This window comes from Talpa occidentalis, unplaced genomic scaffold (assembly GCF_014898055.3).
Source record: "Talpa occidentalis isolate TD23 unplaced genomic scaffold, MPIMG_talOcc4v2.1 talOcc4.5, whole genome shotgun sequence".
Classification (NCBI taxonomy): Eukaryota; Metazoa; Chordata; class Mammalia; order Eulipotyphla; family Talpidae; genus Talpa; species Talpa occidentalis.
This window is the reverse complement of record NW_023604861.1, coordinates 59,907,012-59,928,014: the sequence shown is the minus strand read 5'-3', so window position 1 is coordinate 59,928,014 and position 21,003 is coordinate 59,907,012. Positions and strand designations below refer to the sequence as shown.

Here is a 21,003-nt window from a genome sequence, read left to right as displayed (position 1 = left end):
CTCAGAATACAGGTTTCTTGAATTAACCTAGCTTTCCTAACTATACTTCTTGTCTCTTATGTTTGGCTTCCAAGTGCCAAGTGGCCAACCTATGTCTCAGCCTTACTACTACATTACAAATACTCCTTCCCCCTCTTCCCTACCCTTTCCAGTAAAACTGTCGTAACATTCCTTTAACACTTTGCTCTTTCACTCAAATTGTCCTCAAATTTCATCCACCTTTCACCCACTGACAAGTTCCAAAGCCATGCCTACTTTAAAAAATATTTGTTATGGCATCATACAACTTCTGGTACCAGTATCTGGATGGGTTATCTATTGTGTAACAATTATCTAAATCTTATGAGCTTAAAACATCATTTGTTACCTAACACAGTTTTTCAAAGTCAGGAATCCAGGTTACTAACGAGGTTCTGCACTAAATGTTAGCCTCAGCCAGGACTACATTCATGTCTGAAGTTTTGAGTAGGGTCTGGAAGAACCACTTCCAAGTAGTCATGTGGCTACTGGCTAGAAGTTTCAGTTACTTGCTACATGGGTCTCTTCATAGGGATGCTCACAATAAGGCTAACTTCTTCCAGTGCAGCAAGCAGAAAGAGAATGCAATAAAGTTGAAAACTATAACATCTTTTATAACCTAGTGTAAAAATAACATTCTTCTCTCTTCTACTGGCTACATAGACAAATTCTGGTATAATAGGGAAGAAGACTGAATACACAGGGCATGAATACCAGGATGTAGTGGGGGTCATCTTGGAGATTGGAAACCAAAAATGGTTTGGCAATACTAGGCATTGGATTGTAGTTTAACAGCATCCAAGTAAAGATGGAAAAAAAATGGGTGACCAAAGGGGAACTTTCTTCACAAAGTCTTCCTTTACAAGGAGGTAAAATGCATTGCTCAGTAAATCCTTTAACAAACTTCTGCAGGGGCCTCCCTGGGGGCCTAGGGTTAAGTCTCAGTGCTATCACTGCTACAGCCTTAGTTTCATCCCGGGCCAGGGAGCCGACCCACACGGCGCAGCAGACCTCTCTTGTGTCGCCCGCTGCTCCCTCAGTAATGTATTCCAGTAAATCTGCCTGTTCTGCTCCCCACTCTGTCTCTAGTGAATCCTCTCACCAACCTCCAAACCCACTCCACACCACTGGCCTACTCCCTAATTCTTCTATGCAAAAAAAAAAAATTTATATGAAAAACAAGCTTCTGTATCACACTGGCCTCAACAGGATAAAATTGCTACCCCTAAATGCAAAGGATTCTAGATAAATGAGTATCTGGCATTTTCAGCCTCAATCATGGGAGGTAAGCAGGTAAAGCAGAAGTTTAACATTACTTTTATATAATCAACCCTCTGCCACAAGATTCTTCTTAAAAAAGATAGTAGATTAAAAAAATGGTGATTACAACTACATTCTTTTGAAGCCATATTCTAAACTCCAGAAATTTAAATGGTTTACCACAAAGTTTTTAAGTTTATACAAATTTATGATCTACATTAATGTTCATCAATATAACATAATATCAAAGCATGTTCATATATACATTCTTTATGAAAGACTTGAATGGAATATAACCACATGGCTAGCCACAGATTTTGGGGTATGTTCTTTTTTTTTGGGGGGGGTGTTCTTTTTTACAGTGTAAACCTCTCAAGACTTATGGACATTTTCTTGTGATTGTTAGGTACCTAATATACCCTCGTCCATGACCAACTTATATCTCACATGGGAGACTTGTTTTTGAGGTGGAAGTGCTCTAGTAACTTTCAAACGCTTGCCATGCAAGTTTGTGCCTTTTGGCTTCTAATGTTTCCTCAGCACATTAGCTGTTAACTTTAGTGGACATTTCTGCTTATTACACAGCAAACAGGATCTAGACATGGCAGTTCCTTTTACCCAATGCTCAAGACTGAAAAATGCAAGGCAAGTCCTGGAACCCAAATTTCCTACCCATGGATTAAAACAGAACAGCACCTCAAGGTGGAAGAGACCCTTACCCAGATTATGAGTTGGAAAATATGCTATAAAATAGCACATAAAAACACAATACAAATGAAACACATCCAAACCTCACTTTTCAGAAAAGTAAGGTACTAGGATAAACAAAAACCAATGGATTAATCAACATTATAAACAAAAGTCTTAAAGCCAAAAAGAGTTGCCCAAAAAGGTTTGGGATAGAAATCCTACATTACTCAACCAAGACGAAGCAACAACTTTTGCAAACAAAGTCTTAATAGACAATTAGGAGACACTGAAAATTAACTTCAGTAACACTGGAGAAGGGCATTTACTGGGGGAAAAAAAGATACTGCTGCCCTCTCTCTGGAAAAGAGATTAGGGGATTAAGTCTTCCCGGAATAGACCCTTACAGAAAAAAATCTTAGTTATAAACATCAAAAATAACTTCTACCCAATCTTGAGAGCCCATCCCAGAAAATAAACCTCTTGCCAAAGACACAGGTAGATTTTTGCTCCTCTATGTCATAAATTATGAAAGTCAAATACATAGAGTTAAAAAATAAAAACAAAAAATGTTTTAAATATTTGATATTCATGTTATAAAACATACATAATGTCAAGAATATAGCCAGCTTACATAATCAATTTCTTAAATTGAGAAATATATACACTATATCAATATTTAGATTTTTTTATAGGTTCATCTATTCATTTTGAAGTTTCTTTTTTTTTTAAAGATTTATTTATTCATTCATACAAGCACTGGGTACAGTCAGAAGCATGGGAGGGTGAGAGAATTCACCAGAGCCAGAGCGGGGAACAGAACAGGCAGAAGGACCGAAGTACACTGCTGAGGGGAGCAGCGGGCGGCAGGAGAGGTCTGCACGCCATGTGGGACCCTCCTCCGGTGGCCGGGGAGCAGCCGGGGATCAAACCAGTGCTGCAGAGGCTGCGGGCAGCTTCGCAACCCAGCGCTCAACCGCTGCGCCACCGGGGAGGCCCTCATTTTGAAGTTTTTTAAAAAAAAATTTAATCTAATATTTTATACACTCAATGGAGGGAGGGATTAAAGATCTCATCTATCATATTGCCAAAAATGGAAATCTACTGAGTATTTCTGCAGTTGCTTTGTAAAATTCAAACCTGGATATCATATTCATTCCTAATGAATTTTAATTGCATGTTACTGTAACCCATCCGTCTGTCAAGAGCATTTATAATCTTGAGTCTTTATATTAGCTTACCTTAGAAGTTGTGTATCATCTGTAAATTTGTTTCCACTTTCTCCAAAGTCACAGATCAACACAGTTTCTGATTTAAAAAAAAAACACAAAAAACCCTTCAAGATTAACTTTTAAAATCTTTATAGCAAGTCAAGATATTATTACCAGGTTTACAGAATTATAAACTAAATTTCCATCATAATCATAGAAACAGGAAAATTCCCTTCCTTATCCAGTTGTTTCAAGTGGGAGACCTTTTAAAAAGTAGTACTGAACTGAGTGAAAATATTTTAGTATCAGGTGAAACCACTAGTATGAAAGGATAACTCGGTGTTCCATGAGGACATAGGAGGAAAACAACTTACTTAAACTAGGGTCTTAAAGGCCAATTTTTAAAAATGGCTGGGCAAAATTTAGAAGGGCTTTGAAGCGTCACAGAGGGAAGTTTTATTTTTTTCTTTTTTGCTTTTAATAGCATCATGGAAATTCATGCCCACCAGATTTCCTACCTATTCTGCTCTGTCATAAATTTAGCTCGAATCTCTTACTAATTTCAGTAATGGCAATGTCTGTAAAATTTTAATCTCCATATCTATATAAAGATATGTGTGCTTGCATTTCCCCATTAGAAATAAGAGAAAACTTACACTTTTTTCCTTTAACACATTACTCTTGCATGAAGAAGGTATAAAACACTGACTACAGGTCAGCATCTTTATTTACTTTCTGAGCAGCAAGTACAGGTTGAAATTGAACATTTAGTTCCTGGTGTTCTTCTAATATTTGATGTACATCCTGCAATAACATAGTAGAAAAAGCAGAGTCTTTAGAATCATATAGATCAGGGTTTAAAAGTCAACCTCGCATTTAGTAATTGTCTAACCTGAAGCAAACTACTTAACTTCTCTATACCTCTTGGGAAAATATCAAGGCAATCAAGGGTAGGGCCTCCCTGATGGCGCAAGGGGTTAAGATGCAACCTATGAAGCTGTCCAAAGCCACTGCAGCACGAGTTTGATCCCTGGCCAGCCATTACCTACATGGTGCAGCAGACCTCTCCTGACTCGCCCGCTGCTCCCCTTAGCAGTGTATTTCAGTCAATCTGCCTGTTCTGTTCCCCACTCTGACTCTGGTGAATCCTCTTACTCTCAAAACCTCTGGCCTGTACTCCAGTTCTTGTATGTATAAATAAATCTTTAAAAAAAAAAAAGACTATCAAAGGTACTTTAAGGACCAAAAGATATAGCATATATACATTTATGTAGTGCTTAACACAATGCCTGATCTATAACATGACTAAAAATAGCTGTCCTGTGTAATTTCATACTTCACGTCCCCTGTTCATTCTGTCAAAGGACTTTTCACACTAAAATCTCTTAACTAATAGCCTTGACAAATTTCTATGGTTTTGTTCAACAATCATCAAAATTTTATTATATTTATTTTTCCAACAATATACATATACTTTTAAAATAGTGATACTACACTACTAGTGAATATACCCCACTAAGAAATTACAGTCCAAAATCTACTTTTTAAAGTCTGTTATTTTGGCCTACTAAATGGAACTGCATGATGCGAAGGGCAGAGCTACAGGTTTAACAGAAGGAGCTTAGGCACCTGACAACTATGTGTAGCAATGATACCTGATCGGCTCTTACTTTTATATATAGGAAAGAAAGAAACTTTTAGTTAAAAAAAATGAAAGAGGTCACAATTTTTCAGTTTCCCTATATGGCACTCAGAAGATGCCTATATACTATATAGTTGAACATAGGAAACATCAAAGAGGGAGAGTTACATACTAATTAGTCTCATTGCCCAAAAAACTGGAAAAAAAAGCAAATGTTCAACAGACCAGATCTTGACAGTATTAGGGCTCACTTGCAAAGAAACAATAGCTTAAACAACAGGAACAAATGAGCTTATAAATCAGTAATGTATTTCGATTCCTCCATCTTAAAAAAGCCAAATACATAATATTTCAGTATTATGTTCCACATGTTTAAATTTCACTAGCATTTTTAGTGGTTAATGGAAACCCTCATCATTCAGGCATTCAATCAATTTCACCGCATAACTGAACAACAAACTACAGTAGTCATTTAGATTTTATATACAGTTGTGTATTTTCTTTATTCAGTGTTTAAGTTATTCCCATAAATGGCACATATAGACTAAAGAATGATGGTGAAATACAATGAATTTACAAGGAATACAGAAATATTTCTGCAAATTAATCTCAAAATGTTCCCCCAAATTGACATTTATAGAATCAAAGTTATTACAAAGCAAAAAGTAAGGTATTTCTAATACTTATAAAAAGAGGAAAGAAATACAATTTGGGAGGATGGGGAGGTGGTGAGGAACCTATGATAGTTTTAATGGCTTTTTTTTATAGCAAAGTACCTAAATTAACTAGGTTTTCAAAATAACAAACACAAGAACCAAACAAGTTCTGAGAAGTGTTTGAATTTTTAATGAATTAGATCTTAATTTATATTGCCACAAAACATCACATTTATTTAAAGTTGTAATTTTTTTCTTTTATAATCAGTTTGCAGCCCTTCATAATGAGAAAAATCTTAATTTGCATGAGATTTCAATGACAATCTCATACCAATCTAAGTAAAAAATCATTTTTACTTATTTAACATTTTCACACAAAAATGACATGAAATTTTCTAAGGATCTTCTTAAGTTTATATGTTGTAAAATATACAGAATTCAAAGAAAAACCTGAGGATACCTAACTTTAAAAGATAACAGCGTTATCAAACTATCACCAGCCACTGCAGCAGCCAGGAGCTTACACCCGCTCCCCGGCTTGGCTGCACCGTCCCCACCCTGCGGCGCTGCGGAACTCTTCTGTCTTGCCCACTGCTCCCCTCATTTCAGAAGATCTGCCTTTTCTGCTCCCCATTTTCTCTCTGGTGAATCCTCTCACATCCCCCTCCCACACCTTTGGCCTACACCCCAGTTCCTGCATGCATAAATAATCTTTTTTAAAAAAATTACCTTCTTAGAATTTATAAAATATACTCATGTAATACAGTAAATTTAAAGTTACAGTATTTTTTCACTAAGTTATGTTAAAAAGAAACTAAATTTCCTCTAGCAGAAGAGAGCTAAGGTACTGATGTTGTTTGGTAGATTGCCATGTTTTCAAGAGAACAGTGGCAAATAGAGTACTACTTGAGGGCTCATCTTAATTATCTAAATTTCTGTATGGTAACATCTCATAAACAGACTTCTCAAAAAAGACAATGAAATGATCCTTATTTGTACAAATAACCTGGAAGCAAGAAATAAATTTACTCTAAACTGTAAATCAAGTTTTCCAGAAAGCAGGTTAAAAAACTTTCAGTTAGGTTTTTAAAAAAGCCTATCTTTACCTCCTAATAGTGCATTCTTTTACCCACTGAACATCTATACTGTTGAATACATGGCAGGCACTACTATATGTGAAGCCTCTACAAAAGTTTTAGCCAACATTTATTGAGCAACTACTATGTAATCATTGGTGTTTCTTGGCCACTGATCTACTTTATGATAGCTAGTATATATACTAGGCAAGTACCACAGCCATCAATTCACTATTAATTTGATACTTGAACTCCTACAAGTTAGATTTTATAAGACTCTTGGATGAAAAACTTTTAAATTAATTCTTAATTATTCAATTATTTCACTGTTGTATTCCTTGGTATTCCTGCCACAAAAATATCTACATGGTACTGTTAACTTGGCTGGGTCATCGACTAACCCTGAATAACCGAAAACTAAACTCAAACAACAAAGGATAAGTATCTTTACTTTCTTCTCATGCGTGTCAAAATCGATCGTTAATCACAAAACTTCAGCCTTTTATCGGCTAGGTTCCCCCTCAAATGAAAGACAACACATACTTTCTACTTGGACACTTAAAAATGAAAAGGAGATAAAGGAGATAATTCTGGTCTCCTTTCTTCCAGCCCCGCAAAGAGCACATAAGTTAAGATGCTTTCCCTTACGAAAGCCTCCTCTTTTCCCAGGACGAAGCAACCAAGTATCAAGGCACACCTGCAGATTTCTAAATGTTCAACAGGTCGTACCCAGGGAAATAAACAATTGACAAAATTTTCCGTCCACTTTCACTGTTTCTGCAAAGATCACCACTTTCTAGCTTTTAAAAACCATGCAGGAATGCGGGGTGCGCATTATTTAAAACTGCTCGAAAGCAGAGCGTGACGCCCGCTACCACCAAAAGCTGACCTTAGTCAGCAACTACCCAAAGGAGCAAACAATTCAACTGCCGCTAAATTTCCGCTCCCGGCAAACGACAGAAAAGAAGATGTCTCTTTCGAACCTGAGGACAGTGGTGGGGACTCTCCCTCTCTCCCCTTCCATTTCCTGCCACGTTCCTTTCTCAGTCAGGCAGTCCATTAGCCAACCTCCAGATCAGAATCTTTCTGAGACAAACATTGTTGGAATAGCTCCCCGGGGCCCAAGGACTCAGGATTTAGACATCCCAGTCTCCGCCAAGCCCCCACAATGAAGAACAAAGCAAAGTCTGGGATCCCCACCAGCCATTCTCAAGCTCCTTAGCCAGGGGTTGAGTCGGGGGCCAGGAAATCTTTCCCTTCTCAGGGAAATGGGAAGTGAGAAGACGCCGGGTCGGTTTCCTCAGGCCCCTCCTTTCCTCTAAAGCTTCCTCAGGACCCCTCCACACCTACAACCAAACCACTAAGTAATCTTTCTACCGCCATGAAGCCACACACAACATGGCAGCGAGACACCTACCGGAGGAAACAGCTGCGCCACCACTCCAGCGACGCCGACCTCTCGACTGGGGGCATCCCCATTGGCCCAGCCAGAGAGCGCGAGACTACACGGGAGCGCTGACAACCAATCACAAGGCGGCGCGCTCGGGTGCCGCCGCGTTGCGGGCGGTACGCGCGCGGAGCCTCTGAGGCGTGGACTCTGTGGGATGTGCGACCAATGGGCTCTCGGCCAGGTGGTGGGGGCCTGTGGTGTCCTCTTGTTTGGGTTTGGCCTTAGGTAGGCCTCGGCGTTACCTATTGGGCGGTGCTCTCTCCCCGAGGCGCGGTGGGACAGTTGTTGCTGAGGTGAGGTCTGGTAAATGGTCAAGTGCTACTTCCCGTTCAGGAGACTCCGGGGCCCGGAGGGCCTCTGTGGCGTGGTGTCGGAGAGAAGCCCGACCCGCGCGGGGGGGTCCAGCCTTGTCAGCGGAGCGGGAGGCGCGCCGCGTTCAGGTTTGGCGGGCGGCTTGGGAAACGCAGTGCAGCCGAGGCACGGCCGCGGGTGGCCGCCGACAGCTCCTCCCCGAGGACCCAGGAACACGGTGGAGCCCTAGACCGGGTGGATCCCAGCCTTTACACACTCCCTCGCACTCTAGTGCAGTCCGGGCTGGAGAGGGGACCGCGGGCGCACAGAGTTTTCACCCTCATTTTCAGTCTCTGTCTCCCGGTGCACACCGTAATGTGAGGTACTTCCTAAGCAGCGGGAAGCCCGAGGCTAAGTGGGGATGCAGGAACTGGACTGCAGTATAAAATCCAGAAGCAGAACTAGAAGGTTTAGCCAATGACCCATTTCAAAGGTAAGAGAGCACAAGCCCTATCTACATAAGTAGAATCATGTTTCCAATATTATGGAACTGAGATCAGATCCTCTGAGCTACTGATTTTCATTAGCCACAACCCAATTAGCAATTAAGATAAAGAACACTATGTAATTAACTGTTCTCTTAAGTGTGTGAAAACCGGCGATGAATATTGTATTAATAGATGAGGCTAGGAAAAAAGATAACTGAGGGTGCAGAGTGGAACCAAAAAAAAACTGCGGGCTCTGAAGCCAGGCTTCCTGATTCTTTCTTTCTTTTTTTTTTTTTTGGTCTCTGTCACTTAACAGTGTGACTTGCTTTAGCTTCTTTATAAAAATAGGCACGCCAGTTTATCCCACCTGATTGCTGCTGTGCAGTTCAATAAACAGTATTTAACAGCGTGCCTGGCACATGGTTTATGCTCAATAAATGTTCGTTACTGTTATGATTAAAGCAAGAAACAATATAAGCAGTTTCATAAAAGCCTATTTTTAAAAACGAAAACGAGTTGAAACAAAAACCGACTACTCTGCCAAAATGAGAAAGAAGAGGAAAAACGTGAACAAAATTTATAAATCAGTTACACAGTAAAGTATTAACACTGGTTGTCTCTAGATGATGATACTATAAATGACTTAAGTGTTCATCTTTATGCTTTAATGTTTTGCAAGTATTCTTCAGTAAACAGGCTTCACTTTTGTAAGGTCAGTTATTTTTAAATTTTCAGTAGATGTGAACAAGACTAGTGAGGGCTTTCTTTTAAAAGAAGGTATTACACCTGAGGGGAGAAATCTAATATTGTCAAAAAATTAACAAGGATGTAATTTTTTTTTTAAAGAAGGTATTACTGAGTGTACTTATGTGCTGTAGGTGGAGGTGTAAATTGACAGTGCCTTTATGCAAAGCAGTTTGGCAGTATGTTCCAGAAGGCTTTGAAATGGATAATCCCACTTTGAAAATAATATACTTAATTTTTAAATTAAGTGCAGTTTTTGCATTCTTTCTTTGCCTTATAGATAAAGCACAATCTACAGTCTCTGAATTCCCCCTTCACTTGTTCCTATCCCACAGTAAAGATTTTGGGGCAAGGGCCTTCATTTTTTTACACTTACATATTCTATATAGATGCAGCCAGGCATTTGTAATTTTTTTAAATGGAAATAATATACTCTTTAATTTTGTGGCTCTGTTCACTTGATAATGTTTTTAGTGTTTATGTGTGACTTCTGCCTCATTTGTTTGACCTGCTGTTTAATGTTCCAGTGTATGATTGAATTGTTCTGTTAATGTAAACTATTTATCTTTGTCCCTTTCATTGGTTCTTTTACTAAATTCTGTTTGATGTGCACTGTACAGCACATTTTATTTGCCCTTCTCCTTTTAATGGACATTAGGTTGTTTCCAGTTTTTCACCTTAACATGCAGTGCTGCAAGCAAATCCTTTTTATGTATTATCCTGTATATATGTGCTATTTCTCAAGATATATACCTAAAAGTGGAATTGCATGGTTTTTAAATTACGAGTTTAACAGGTCTTCCCAAATTTGCTTCTAAAATACTTCTACAAATATACATGTCCCACAAGTAGTTTATGAATGTTCAATGTCCAAAAGTGTTGACTGAGATATATGTAAATAAATATAATTTCTTTTAAAAATTATCCATTTTTCTGTTGACTTATCTGTTTCTTAATAATTTTTAAGTAGTTCTGTGTTCTTGATACAGAAAAATGTCAGTGTCTTTTTATTACTTTTGTTAAAATATGTCACAAACCTTACCTAACTCTTGCTTGGCTTTTGACTTTGTTTTATTTTTGTTAATTTATACTATGGTATTTTTTTTCTCATTTACAATCTTTTGTTCTCTTTATTTCACTGTATTTCTCTAAGACTTGAGCAGTCACGGTGGCAAGTATCATTATCCTGTACCTGACTTCAGTGAAAATGCTTCTATTGTTTTATCATTATGATGTGTGCTGCTAGTTTTAGTAGATAGTCTTTACAGGATTTAAGAAGTTCTTTTTCCTAGTTTACTAAAGGTCCCTCTCTTCAACCTCCCCAGTAGTTGTTGACTTTCCCTACAATTTCGTTTTGTTTTTCTGCATCTGACTTGATAGTTTCTTTCATTTATTTGTTAAGGTAGAATCTACACTGATAAACTCTCCAATGTTAAGATTTTTTTGGTATTCCTGGAATAAACCATATTTGGTAATGTACTTTTACTCTATATCAGCATATTTTTACTTTTTTTGGCTTTCATACCCAGAAATGCGTTGGCCTTGAATTTCTTAGGTGTCAAGGTTATACTAATCTCAGAGAAAGTTGAATAGCCTCCCTTATTTTTTTCTTCTATGAAAAAATTTGAATATTGTAGAAATTATTCATTCCTTGAAAGTTGGTAGAATTCATCTTTAAAACTATAGAGATATGTTATACTGAAATTCGACATGGGGATGTGTGACATGCAGCTCTGGTAAGATCTTTACCTGTTTTAATTTCTTTTTTCCTTTTTTTTTTTTTAAGATTTATTTATTTATTTATATAAGCACTGGGTACAGTCAGAATCGCGGGAGGGTGAGAGAATTCACCAGAGCCAGAGCAGGGAACAGACCAGACAGATTGACGAAATACACTGCTGAGGGGAGCAGCGGGCTTGGCAGGAGAGGTTTGCTGCACCATGTGGGACCCTCGCCTATGGCCGGGGATCGAACCAGCGCTGCAGAGGTTGCAGGCAGCTTCACAGCCCAGCGCTCAACAGCTGGGCAACCAGAGGCGGCCCTTAATTTCTTTTTTAAACTTTAGTTGGGATTAACTTCTTGAGCCAGTTTGGTATTAAGTCAATTTCAATTAGGTATTTATGGTGAATTCTATTTTTGTTTGCTCTGTTTCTTACATTTGCTATTAGGTCTTTTCACATTCCTTCACTTCAAACTTTAATAACATTTTGTCTTTTAAATGAATCTCTTATTTTAAATATCTAGGTTTTTTGAAATATTTTAAAATAGCTAATTTTGCTTGCAATCTAATCTGAGGGGTCTCTTTAATAAGTAACTTTTTTTGTGGCTTCTCTTTATTATCTTATTTTTCCATTTTTCTTTTTAATCGAGGTTAGCCCCGAGTTTTCTTTGTCTTACTTGTTTTCCTAATAGATTGTCTTTACATTTTCAACACAGTTCTTAAATTTATACTTTCCTAATAAAGTTTAAATTTAATTAGTGTCAGTATTCTCCCTACAAAGAAGAACTTAGCGTACTTTCTCTGGTCTTGAAACAGTCACTTTATCCACCCCCCTCCAAAAAAATAATTTTCCATGGTTATGTCGTCTAGCATTTGTGTTTAGTTTGTTATTAAAACCTATTTTTAATTTGTATCTGGTATTAATGTGTTTTACTCATTTGCTTGCTATTGCTTCTTGTATCTTAGTACTTCCTTCTAGGTTAGTTTTTATTCATGAAATACATCTGTTTCTTCAGAGAGTTGCTGAGTAGCTTCTTGAATACTTTGTAAAGTATCATCTTTTTCTTATAGCCTCACTATCAAGAGATAGTTTGGCTAAAATAGTATCCTGGATTCAGACTTATTTTCCCTTAACATTTTGAATCTGACATTTCTAATGAGTAAGTCTGAATATCAGGCTAATATACATTCCTTTGAGATAATCTAGATTTTTTTTTTTTGAACCATCTTAGGTTTTTTTTCTTTATTCTTGATTTTCTGAAGCTTATTGACAGTTTGTCTGGTGGTGTGTAGTAAGAATTTTATCTTGCTTGATACTCAGTGAACTTCAGTGTTTTCCAGTTCTGAGAAATTCTTGGAAATTATTGCCGCCTCTTTGTTCTATTTTATTCCTCTGATTATTTCACTGAACTCTGCATTCTGAGTGAATCAGTGCAATCATCCATCTTACTAACTGGCTCTTCCTCCAAGTCTATGCTATTATTCAGTCATATATTGAATTTACTCAACCACTATTTTTATAGCCAAGATATCTAATTGGTTATTCTTACAAATTGTATGTTATTTCATAGATGAGATTTCCTTCAGTCTCCTTAGGATATTAAATATAATAACATTTGTTTTAAAATTATTTTCAGAATGATGTCAGTTCTTTTCTAAAAATATAAGTCCATCAGTTTGGTGGTCTTGTTAAATCTCCTATTATAGTTTTCCTCATGTTTGATCATTTTCAGCTGTGCACTCAAATCTTCTGATTTGATTTGCTCTTCCTCTGGCCATGTTGTGAAGATGGTTGACATTATCACTGCAGCTACCCATCTGTTCCCTTTCCCCAGAGAGGTCTCACAGACTTGATCCATAGAGAATTCCCTTTCTTTTTTTTAGCATGACTATGTATTTTTAATTTTTAAAAAATTCAAGCATTTCTGTGAGTTTGGTGTGGGAATGGGAGAATTATCATATGTTGACTAACATTGGAGACTGAATTGTTGATTTCATTTTGACCTATTAGTTCCACTACCTCTGGTGTTTATCTTAGGGAAATAATCAGATGTTTTATAAAGTGAGCTCTAGCATTATTTATAATACTGGAAAATAGAAACTATCTAAATGTCCAATATGGAAGTTTCTTTTAGTACTAATTTATAATTTATTAAAATTACTAAAATTCTTTAGTGTGCTTTAAAGGTTATTGACCAAAATACATTATATTGTGGCTTAAAATTCATACTATAGAAAAATATTAATGACATACTGAGAAGTTCAGGATATGTTGTCATTCAAAAATTATAAAAAGTGATATTTACTAAAATCCAATTTTTGTTTTGTTAAAATGCAGGAATAATATTTTCCCACTTTGAGTTCTTTGTATGTAGCAGGCACTAGTCTAAGTGACTCATCCTTATTCTCACAGCAACCTTTTGAAATTGAGTTAGTATTTTCATCTCCTCATTTAAAAGTTAAAGTTTTTATAAAAGGGGGATAGTTTAATTCACAAATATATTAAACATGGATTCTTAATTTCTCCGTAATTTTGCTAATTTTGATATTTTACACATTTTCCAGTTAATATGTATTTATTATTCATAATATTGCAATTTTAAAAGATAGTTATTGTTATAACAATATCATTTTTACAATTTATTCTTTACAGATACACACCATTCTTTATTGTTCTCCTACAGAATATTTCATGCATTCATGGACCAAAAGATGGAGTTGTTTTTATCTTCAAAGATATTGTCATTGATCTGGTACAACTATATTCACCTGATGAAGATGGATGGACTTATTATTAGTTTGGACTAGTGGTCAGTTCTAAAAGTTTCTTCAACCACAACTTGTACTTAAAAATTCAAGTTTCAAAGAATATTGGCTTTAGAATGGTATAAATGGTGTATTTTCTCTGAGGACTACAATTGATTCCAGGTATATTCTCCAATCAAAGTGATTCAGCTCTTTGATAAAATTAATTCTGAAGAATTTGATGTTTATAAACAACGCCAAAAGATGGGAGAAAAAAATGGTAGGTTTAAAAACTGCTATCAAACTTTATGTTTAAGTGTGTTTATACATTACTTAGTGAAGCTAAATTGTGGCATTTTCAAGGTTTTACATTGCAGGTGACTTCTGAATTAGAAGGAATTGTGTTTATTCTCATGTAGCCAGCAATTTTGACTGTCTTCATAATTAATTCTTATCTGTAATTCTAAGGAGATACTTAAATGTACTTTTCAAAAATATATATTTTTCAGAAAACTTTTACAGAAAAATTGACAGAATGGTACAGAGACTTCTCATAGTCTCTACACTCAGTTTTGCCTATGATTAACATCTTATGTTTGACTGGTGCATTTATTACAAATTGTATTTTAACTAGAATCCATAGTTTATTCACATTTCCTTAGTTTTCACATCATGTCTTTATGTGTTTTAGCATTCCATCCAGGATACCACTTTACATTTATTTGTTGTGTCTCCTTAGGGTCCTCTTGGATTTGGCAGTTTCTCAGACTGCCCTTGTTTTGGATATTGTAGTTCTTTGTAGTTTTCTGTAGGATGCCCTTCTATTGGAATTACTGACTGATTTTTTTTGTACATAATTACACTGGAGTTATGGGTATATGAGAGGAAGACCATAGAGGTAAAATGCCATTTTTTTATTACATCATATCTAGAGTGCCTGTGTTATCAACATGATTTCTCATTTGTTGATATTGAACTTGATTATGGGGGGCTGACAGTGTTAATCTAGTTTCTCTGCTGTAAATTACTCCCCCTCGACCCCAACCTTTCTCTACTGTGCTCCATGACAGAAAATCACTGTGTAGAGCCCACAGGAGTTATGAATCCCCTTCTTTGAGAACATAATATCTACATTATTATTTGAAATTATTATTTGAAATCCCCTTCTTTGAGAACATAATATCTACATTATTATTTGAAAAAGGAGATTTGTCTCCTTTCCCCCACTTATTTATTTTATCATTTATATTACTATGGACTCATGGATACTGATTTTATACTTTGGGTTATAATTCCCTACTGTTTTTATTTTGTTACTCACATTGTTCCAGGATTGGCCATTGGGACCACTTTGAGTTGGCTCATGATGTACCCCGTCAGTGTGGCTGATTTTCATCTTATTTTTATAGAACTTTCTCTTCTTCTGATACTAGAAGATGTTCCAGGTTCATCTGACATATGTCCTGTTTCAATCCTAGAAGCATTCATTTTTTGTTTTTAAAGATTTATTTATTTATGCATACAAGAACTGGGGTACCGCCCAAAAGGTGCGGGGGTAAGAGGATTCACCAGAGACAGAGTGGGGAACAGAACAGTCAGACTGACTGAAATACACTGTTAAGGGGAGCACTGGGCAAGACAGGAGAGGTCTGTTGCGCCATGTGGGTAGCTCCCTGGCCAACCAGTGATCGAACTCATGCTGCAGAAGCTGCAGATAGCTTCACAATGCTGTGCTTAACCTTTTGTGCTACCAGGGAGGCCCCAAATCAGTCTTTCCTTGAATGGGTCCTGATTCCTTTTATTGGAGAATGAATTAGAAACCAAGATGTGGGCAATAGGTGTGCTTATTGTCACTGGGATGTCAGTTGCCCTCTCAACTAATATAGCTAGGAAATGTATGTGTATACTAACCTTTATATACACATGCCTATAAATATTTCTTCATGTAACCATCTATATTAAGCTAAGCGTGAGTTTATACTGATGTTTCCAACTCTAAAATTCATGGGTCATTCTGGCCTATTTTCCTAGTTTATCTCTATGCTCCCACTCCAACACTATGAAATGTGACTGCCCACATCTGTTATTATTTAACTGCTCAATTCCATTATATGTATAGTAGTATAAGGTGGGAAGTCACAATGCTTATGCACAGTTCTTTTGCCTTTAGTCTTACAGACTCCACTTATTTCCAAAGTTATTTAGGTTAGCACCTTTTCTACTCACCCCTTCAGTGAGGTTTTATGTACATTTGTAATACTATTAGATTCTTTGTCATAGCTTACATTCTTTCCTGGGATCCCTGACCTCTTAAATGATATCTTAAAATTTCCGTTCGTTAAGGTTCACTCTTTGCTTTAAAGTGCTGTGGGTTTGACAAATGCATGATGTCAGGTGTACAGCATGAGTATCATACAGAACAATATCCACGCCCTTTAATACTGTTGTAATATATGGATTGTTACACAGATCGTAGTACTGATTTCACTGGACTGTTGTCTAGGTCACTTATCAAACTTTAGTTTGGTCTCAATTAATTTACACTCTTAAAAGTATCTATTTTTTACTCTTAAATGTATCTAACAATTTGTTCTTATGGATACTCTCTGTTCACGTTTACAGTATTAGAAATTGAAACTAAGAACGCAATTTCAAAATGTTAATTGGCTTATTTTTTTTTTAAAGTATCAGACTCAACATGTTACTCTTTTGTGAGAAATTGCTTTTTTTAAAACAAAAATTAGAACATTTTACATTTTACAAATCTAACAGTTGGTTTAATAAAAGATAAATTCTCATATCTGCTTTCACATTCCACTATTGTCATGTTGCTTTGGTTATATAAAGAAAATGAAGCTTCACACAAACAAGAACTTAGAACGGGGAAGAATATTTTAATAGCCTTTCAGATAATTGTGGATATTTGTCTTTGATACAACTACAGAACTTAACAAGTAGTCATTCCTTCAAGATTCATTACAGTGTGGATTCTGAATTCAACATCAGTGAGTTTTTTTTTTCACACTTTCATTAAAATGCACTGATCTGTCTTGACCTTTGGGTCTTTTGCACATGGGTGATTTATTTTATTTTATTTTATTTTTTTAGATTTGAAGTTTTAAAAGACCTTTGGTAAAACTTAACTTTTTTTTTTTTACTATTACTTTCACTTTTTTCTTTAATTCCCCATACAATTGTGACCCCTTTGTTTTGACCCCAATCCCTCCCCTCCCTGCCTCCCACCCCCCATAGAGTGTCTCTGGTTCATAGTTGTTTGTTGATTTTGATTTTTACTTTCTTATAGTTATTCATTTTCCTGGTCCCTTATTTAAGTTTTCTAGATTCCTGCTATGAGTGAGACCATCCGGTATTTTTCTTTTTCTTTCTGGCTTATTTCACTGAGCATGATCTTTTCCAGCACCATCCATGTTGCTGCAAATTGCGTGTGTTTATCTTTTTTGAATGCTGAGTAATATTCCATGGTGTATATGTACCACATCTTCTTGATCCAGTCATCTATTTTTGGGCATTTGGGTTGTTTCCAAAGCTTAGCTATTGTAAACAGTGCTGCTATAAACATAGGGGTGCAGGTGTTCTTTGGAATTGATGTTTCTGTGTCCTTTGGTTTAATACCCAGGAGTGGAATTGCTGGATCATATGGAAGCTCTATGTTTAGTAGGTCAAGAAATCTCCACACAGCTCTCCATAGTGGTTGGACCAGTTTGCACTCCCACCAACAGTGCAGGAGAGTTCCTTTTTCTCCACATCCTCGCCAACATTTGTTGTTGCTAGTTTTTTTAATATGTGCCATTCTCACTGGTGTAAGATGGTATCTCATTATAGTTTTGATTTGCATTTCCCTGATTACAAGTGATGTTGAACATTTTTTCATATGCCTGTTGGCCATTTGCATTTCTTCTTCAGAGAAGTTTCTTTTTAGCTCTTCTGCCCATTTTTTGACTGGATTATTTTCTTTGTTGTTGTTGAGTCTCATCAGCTCTTTGGAGATTTTTGTGATCAGTCCTTTATCATTAGTGTTGTGTGCAAAAATGTTCACCTAGTCGGTGGGGTTTCTCTTTGTTTTGGTTATTGTCTCTTTTGCTTGCGCATGGGTGATTTAATAACATGCTTTGGCCACCTGCTGCATACCAGTTCAATGAATTGTGCAGATTTTCTCAGTGTTGACACATTTTATCATACAATATTTAAAAATCACGTTTGTTGATATTGCTACCAATCTCATCCAAAGTGGCAGATGCAGGGTTTTCAAATTTCCAGTTTTTACTGGGTAACTTGAATTTCCTCAACAAATGCTATCGGTTTTTCCCTCAACTGATAGGTTGAGAAAATATATGACTAACATCCAAGTCTTAAACCTGTAATTTTTGTTAATGGATCTTTGAATTAAAAAACTTTTCCATTTTAAAAAAGTAGCTACTTTAGCTTATAATTCATTAGTACTTTACCTTCAGATATGCATTGTACTGTGGTAATCATTTATATTACTTTATTAAGGACTTTTTTTAAATTTTTATTTTTGTATAGAAGAACTGAGGTGTAGACCGGGGGGTAGGGAGTGAGAGGATTCACCAGAGACAGAATGGGGAGCAGAACAGGCAGATTTATTGAAATAAATTGCTAAGGGGAGCAGTGTACAATACAGGAGAGGTCTGCTGCACCATATGTGGACTAGTTCCCTGGTCAGGGATCAAACTCAGGCTCTAGTGATAACATTGAGACTTAACCCCGAGGCCACAAGGGAGGCCCCTATCAAGGACATTTTTAAGTGAAATTGATGGTGAAGAATATAATGACTTACTGGTAGTTTGGTGCCACTGCCTTGATTCATACTAAGATACCACCTATGCTTTTTAACTCACCTATGCTGTTATATTATCAATTAATATAATACAGGAAAAAACACACTGTCTTTGTGTTCTTAAAATAGTTTGATTTAACATATCCTCTGAAAGGATGTGGACCTCTCCCAAAGGTTCATAGAACATGCTTTACTGATCACAGGCTCAAAGATGTCATAGAGATTCTCTAAGCCAATATTTGATGTTCCCCCAGGAAGGGGAGAGAGAGTTGTTTTTATTTATATTTTTACATCATTGTTCATTTTTGTACAGTGTTTGTTTTCTCCTCTCAGGTGTTGTCCCCATGAAATTCCCCCACCAAGACACAGTGAACCATCACCATACATTCTTGTGCTCTTCCCTCCCATTTTGATCCCTTTCCCTCACCCTCCCTGATTATGTCTCCAATTTATAGTTCGACTGCTAGTTTTGTCTTTTTTATTTCCTGAGCCTTTGTATGGCTTCCCTGTTCCTCCTATAAGTGAAACCATCCTATATTTTTCTTTTTCCTTCTGACTTATTTCACTGAGCATAATTCCTTCTAGCTCCATCCAGGTTGCTGTGAATGGCATAAGTTTATCTTTTTTGATTGTTGAGTAGTATTCTATTGTGTATATAATATTCTATTATGTATGTAAATTACAACTTAACCCAGTTATGTGTTTTAGGGCATCTAGGTTGTTTCCGTATTTAAATAGTGCTATTTTAAATAGTGCTGCAGTGAACATAGGAGTGCATGTATCCTTTGAATTAACGTTTTTATGTCCTATGGGTAAATTCCTAAGAGTGGAATTGCTGGGTCATATGGTAGAAGCACTTTTAGAAACTTAAGGTCCTCCACATGGCTTTCCGTGGTGATTGGACCAGTTTGTACTCCCACCAGCAATGTAAAAGTGTTCCTTTTTCTCCACATCCTCACCATCATTTGTTGTTTTAGTTTTTATAAAGATTTATTTATGCATACAAGAATTGGGTTACAGGCCAGAGATATGGGGGCGTGAGAGGATTCACCAGAGACAGAGTGGGGAGCAGAATAGGCAGATCTACTGAAATATACTGCTGAGGAACACAGCAGGCAAGTCAGAGAGGTCTGCGGCACCATGTGGGTAGCTCCCCGGCCTGGAATTGAACTCATGCTGTAGTGGCTGTGGATAACCTGGTAGGTTGTATCTTAACCCCTTGCGCTACCAGAGAGGCCCCATTTTTCCTGTTTCTAGTTGGGAGCACTTTGGCTATTCAAGGTTTTTTTGTGGTTCCATATGAATTTCATAAATGTTCTGTTTCTTTGAAGAATGCCATTGAGATTTTTATTGGAATTGCATTGAATCTATAAATTGCTTTTGGTAGAATGGCCATTTTGATAATGTTAATTCTGCCAATCCATGAGCAGGGAATGTCTTTCCATTTCTTTGTATCTTATATTTCTTTTATCAGTGGTTTGTAATTTTCTTTGTGTAGGTCTTTCACCTCCTTTGTGAGGTTTATTCCCAGGCATTTTAATTTTTTTTGGTACAGTTGTCAATGGGATGGTTTTCTTGATTTCTTCTTCAGATATATTGTTTGCATGTAGGAAAGCTACTGATTTTTGTGTGTTGATTTTGTAACCTGCTACTTTACTCAACTGGTTTATTGTGTTAGTTTTTCTATGAGTTTTAAGGGTTCTCTATATATTTATCATATTGTCCATGAATAGTCATAGTTTTACTTTTTCTTTCCCTATTTGGATTCCTTATATGTTTTTTTCTTGCCTAATTGCTCTAGCTAGGATTTCCTGGTGATATATTTGTATACCACTAACAGTGTATTTGGTAAGTAGTCCATAGATATTCATCTCATAAATGAATTCAGGTCATTGTGATTCATGAGCATTACCTGTTTACAAAGATTATATCTCAAATAAGATTGGAAGATATGTAGCTATGTAATTTGTCTTTACAAGCTGTTATGCCTCTTGTTTTATCATTATGTTCTTGGCAATAAATTGCCATATCTATCTAAGTAAAGAAGCAAGTTTGGACAGACAGCTGAGTTAGCAGATGGTGTTCTTCATTCCAGGAGGCACATAGCAGTAATACTAGTACATACTGATTTGATTATCATTACAGTTACCTTCTTCTGTATAACTTGTAAGGATCTGCTCATGAAATATACAGGAT

General features: G+C 36.6%; 2 protein-coding genes across 17 annotated transcripts in view; one reads left to right on the top strand and one right to left on the bottom strand.

Moving 5' to 3' along the window:
* Window positions 1–8,018, bottom strand: part of CAB39L (calcium binding protein 39 like) — a 101,930-nt gene extending 93,912 nt beyond the window's left edge. For 5 of the 7 annotated variants that reach the window (XM_054701294.1, XM_037527301.2, XM_054701295.1 and 2 more), the window contains exons 1-3: window positions 7,968–8,018; window positions 3,833–3,980; window positions 3,207–3,273 (exon numbers count right to left, since the gene is read on the bottom strand). The gene's annotated coding sequence lies outside the window, so the exon portion shown is untranslated. The other 2 variants (XM_054701292.1, XM_054701291.1) reach the window with 2 other exon arrangements.
* An 84-nt stretch (window positions 8,019–8,102) lies between these two features.
* SETDB2 (SET domain bifurcated histone lysine methyltransferase 2) overlaps window positions 8,103–21,003 on the top strand; it is a 90,269-nt gene continuing 77,368 nt past the window's right edge. The window contains exons 1-4 of one of the 10 annotated variants that reach the window (XM_054701282.1): window positions 8,105–8,293; window positions 8,642–8,784; window positions 13,897–14,268; window positions 14,728–14,886. Coding sequence is in view for 9 of the 10 variants with exons in the window: in XM_054701286.1 (XP_054557261.1) it covers window positions 14,253–14,268 (16 nt within the window). In the remaining variant the exon portion in view is untranslated. Of the gene's footprint in view, window positions 8,294–8,641; window positions 8,785–11,179; window positions 11,260–13,896; window positions 14,269–14,727; window positions 14,887–21,003 lie in introns of those variants that run through there. The other 9 variants (XM_054701286.1, XM_054701280.1, XM_054701279.1 and 6 more) reach the window with 9 other exon arrangements.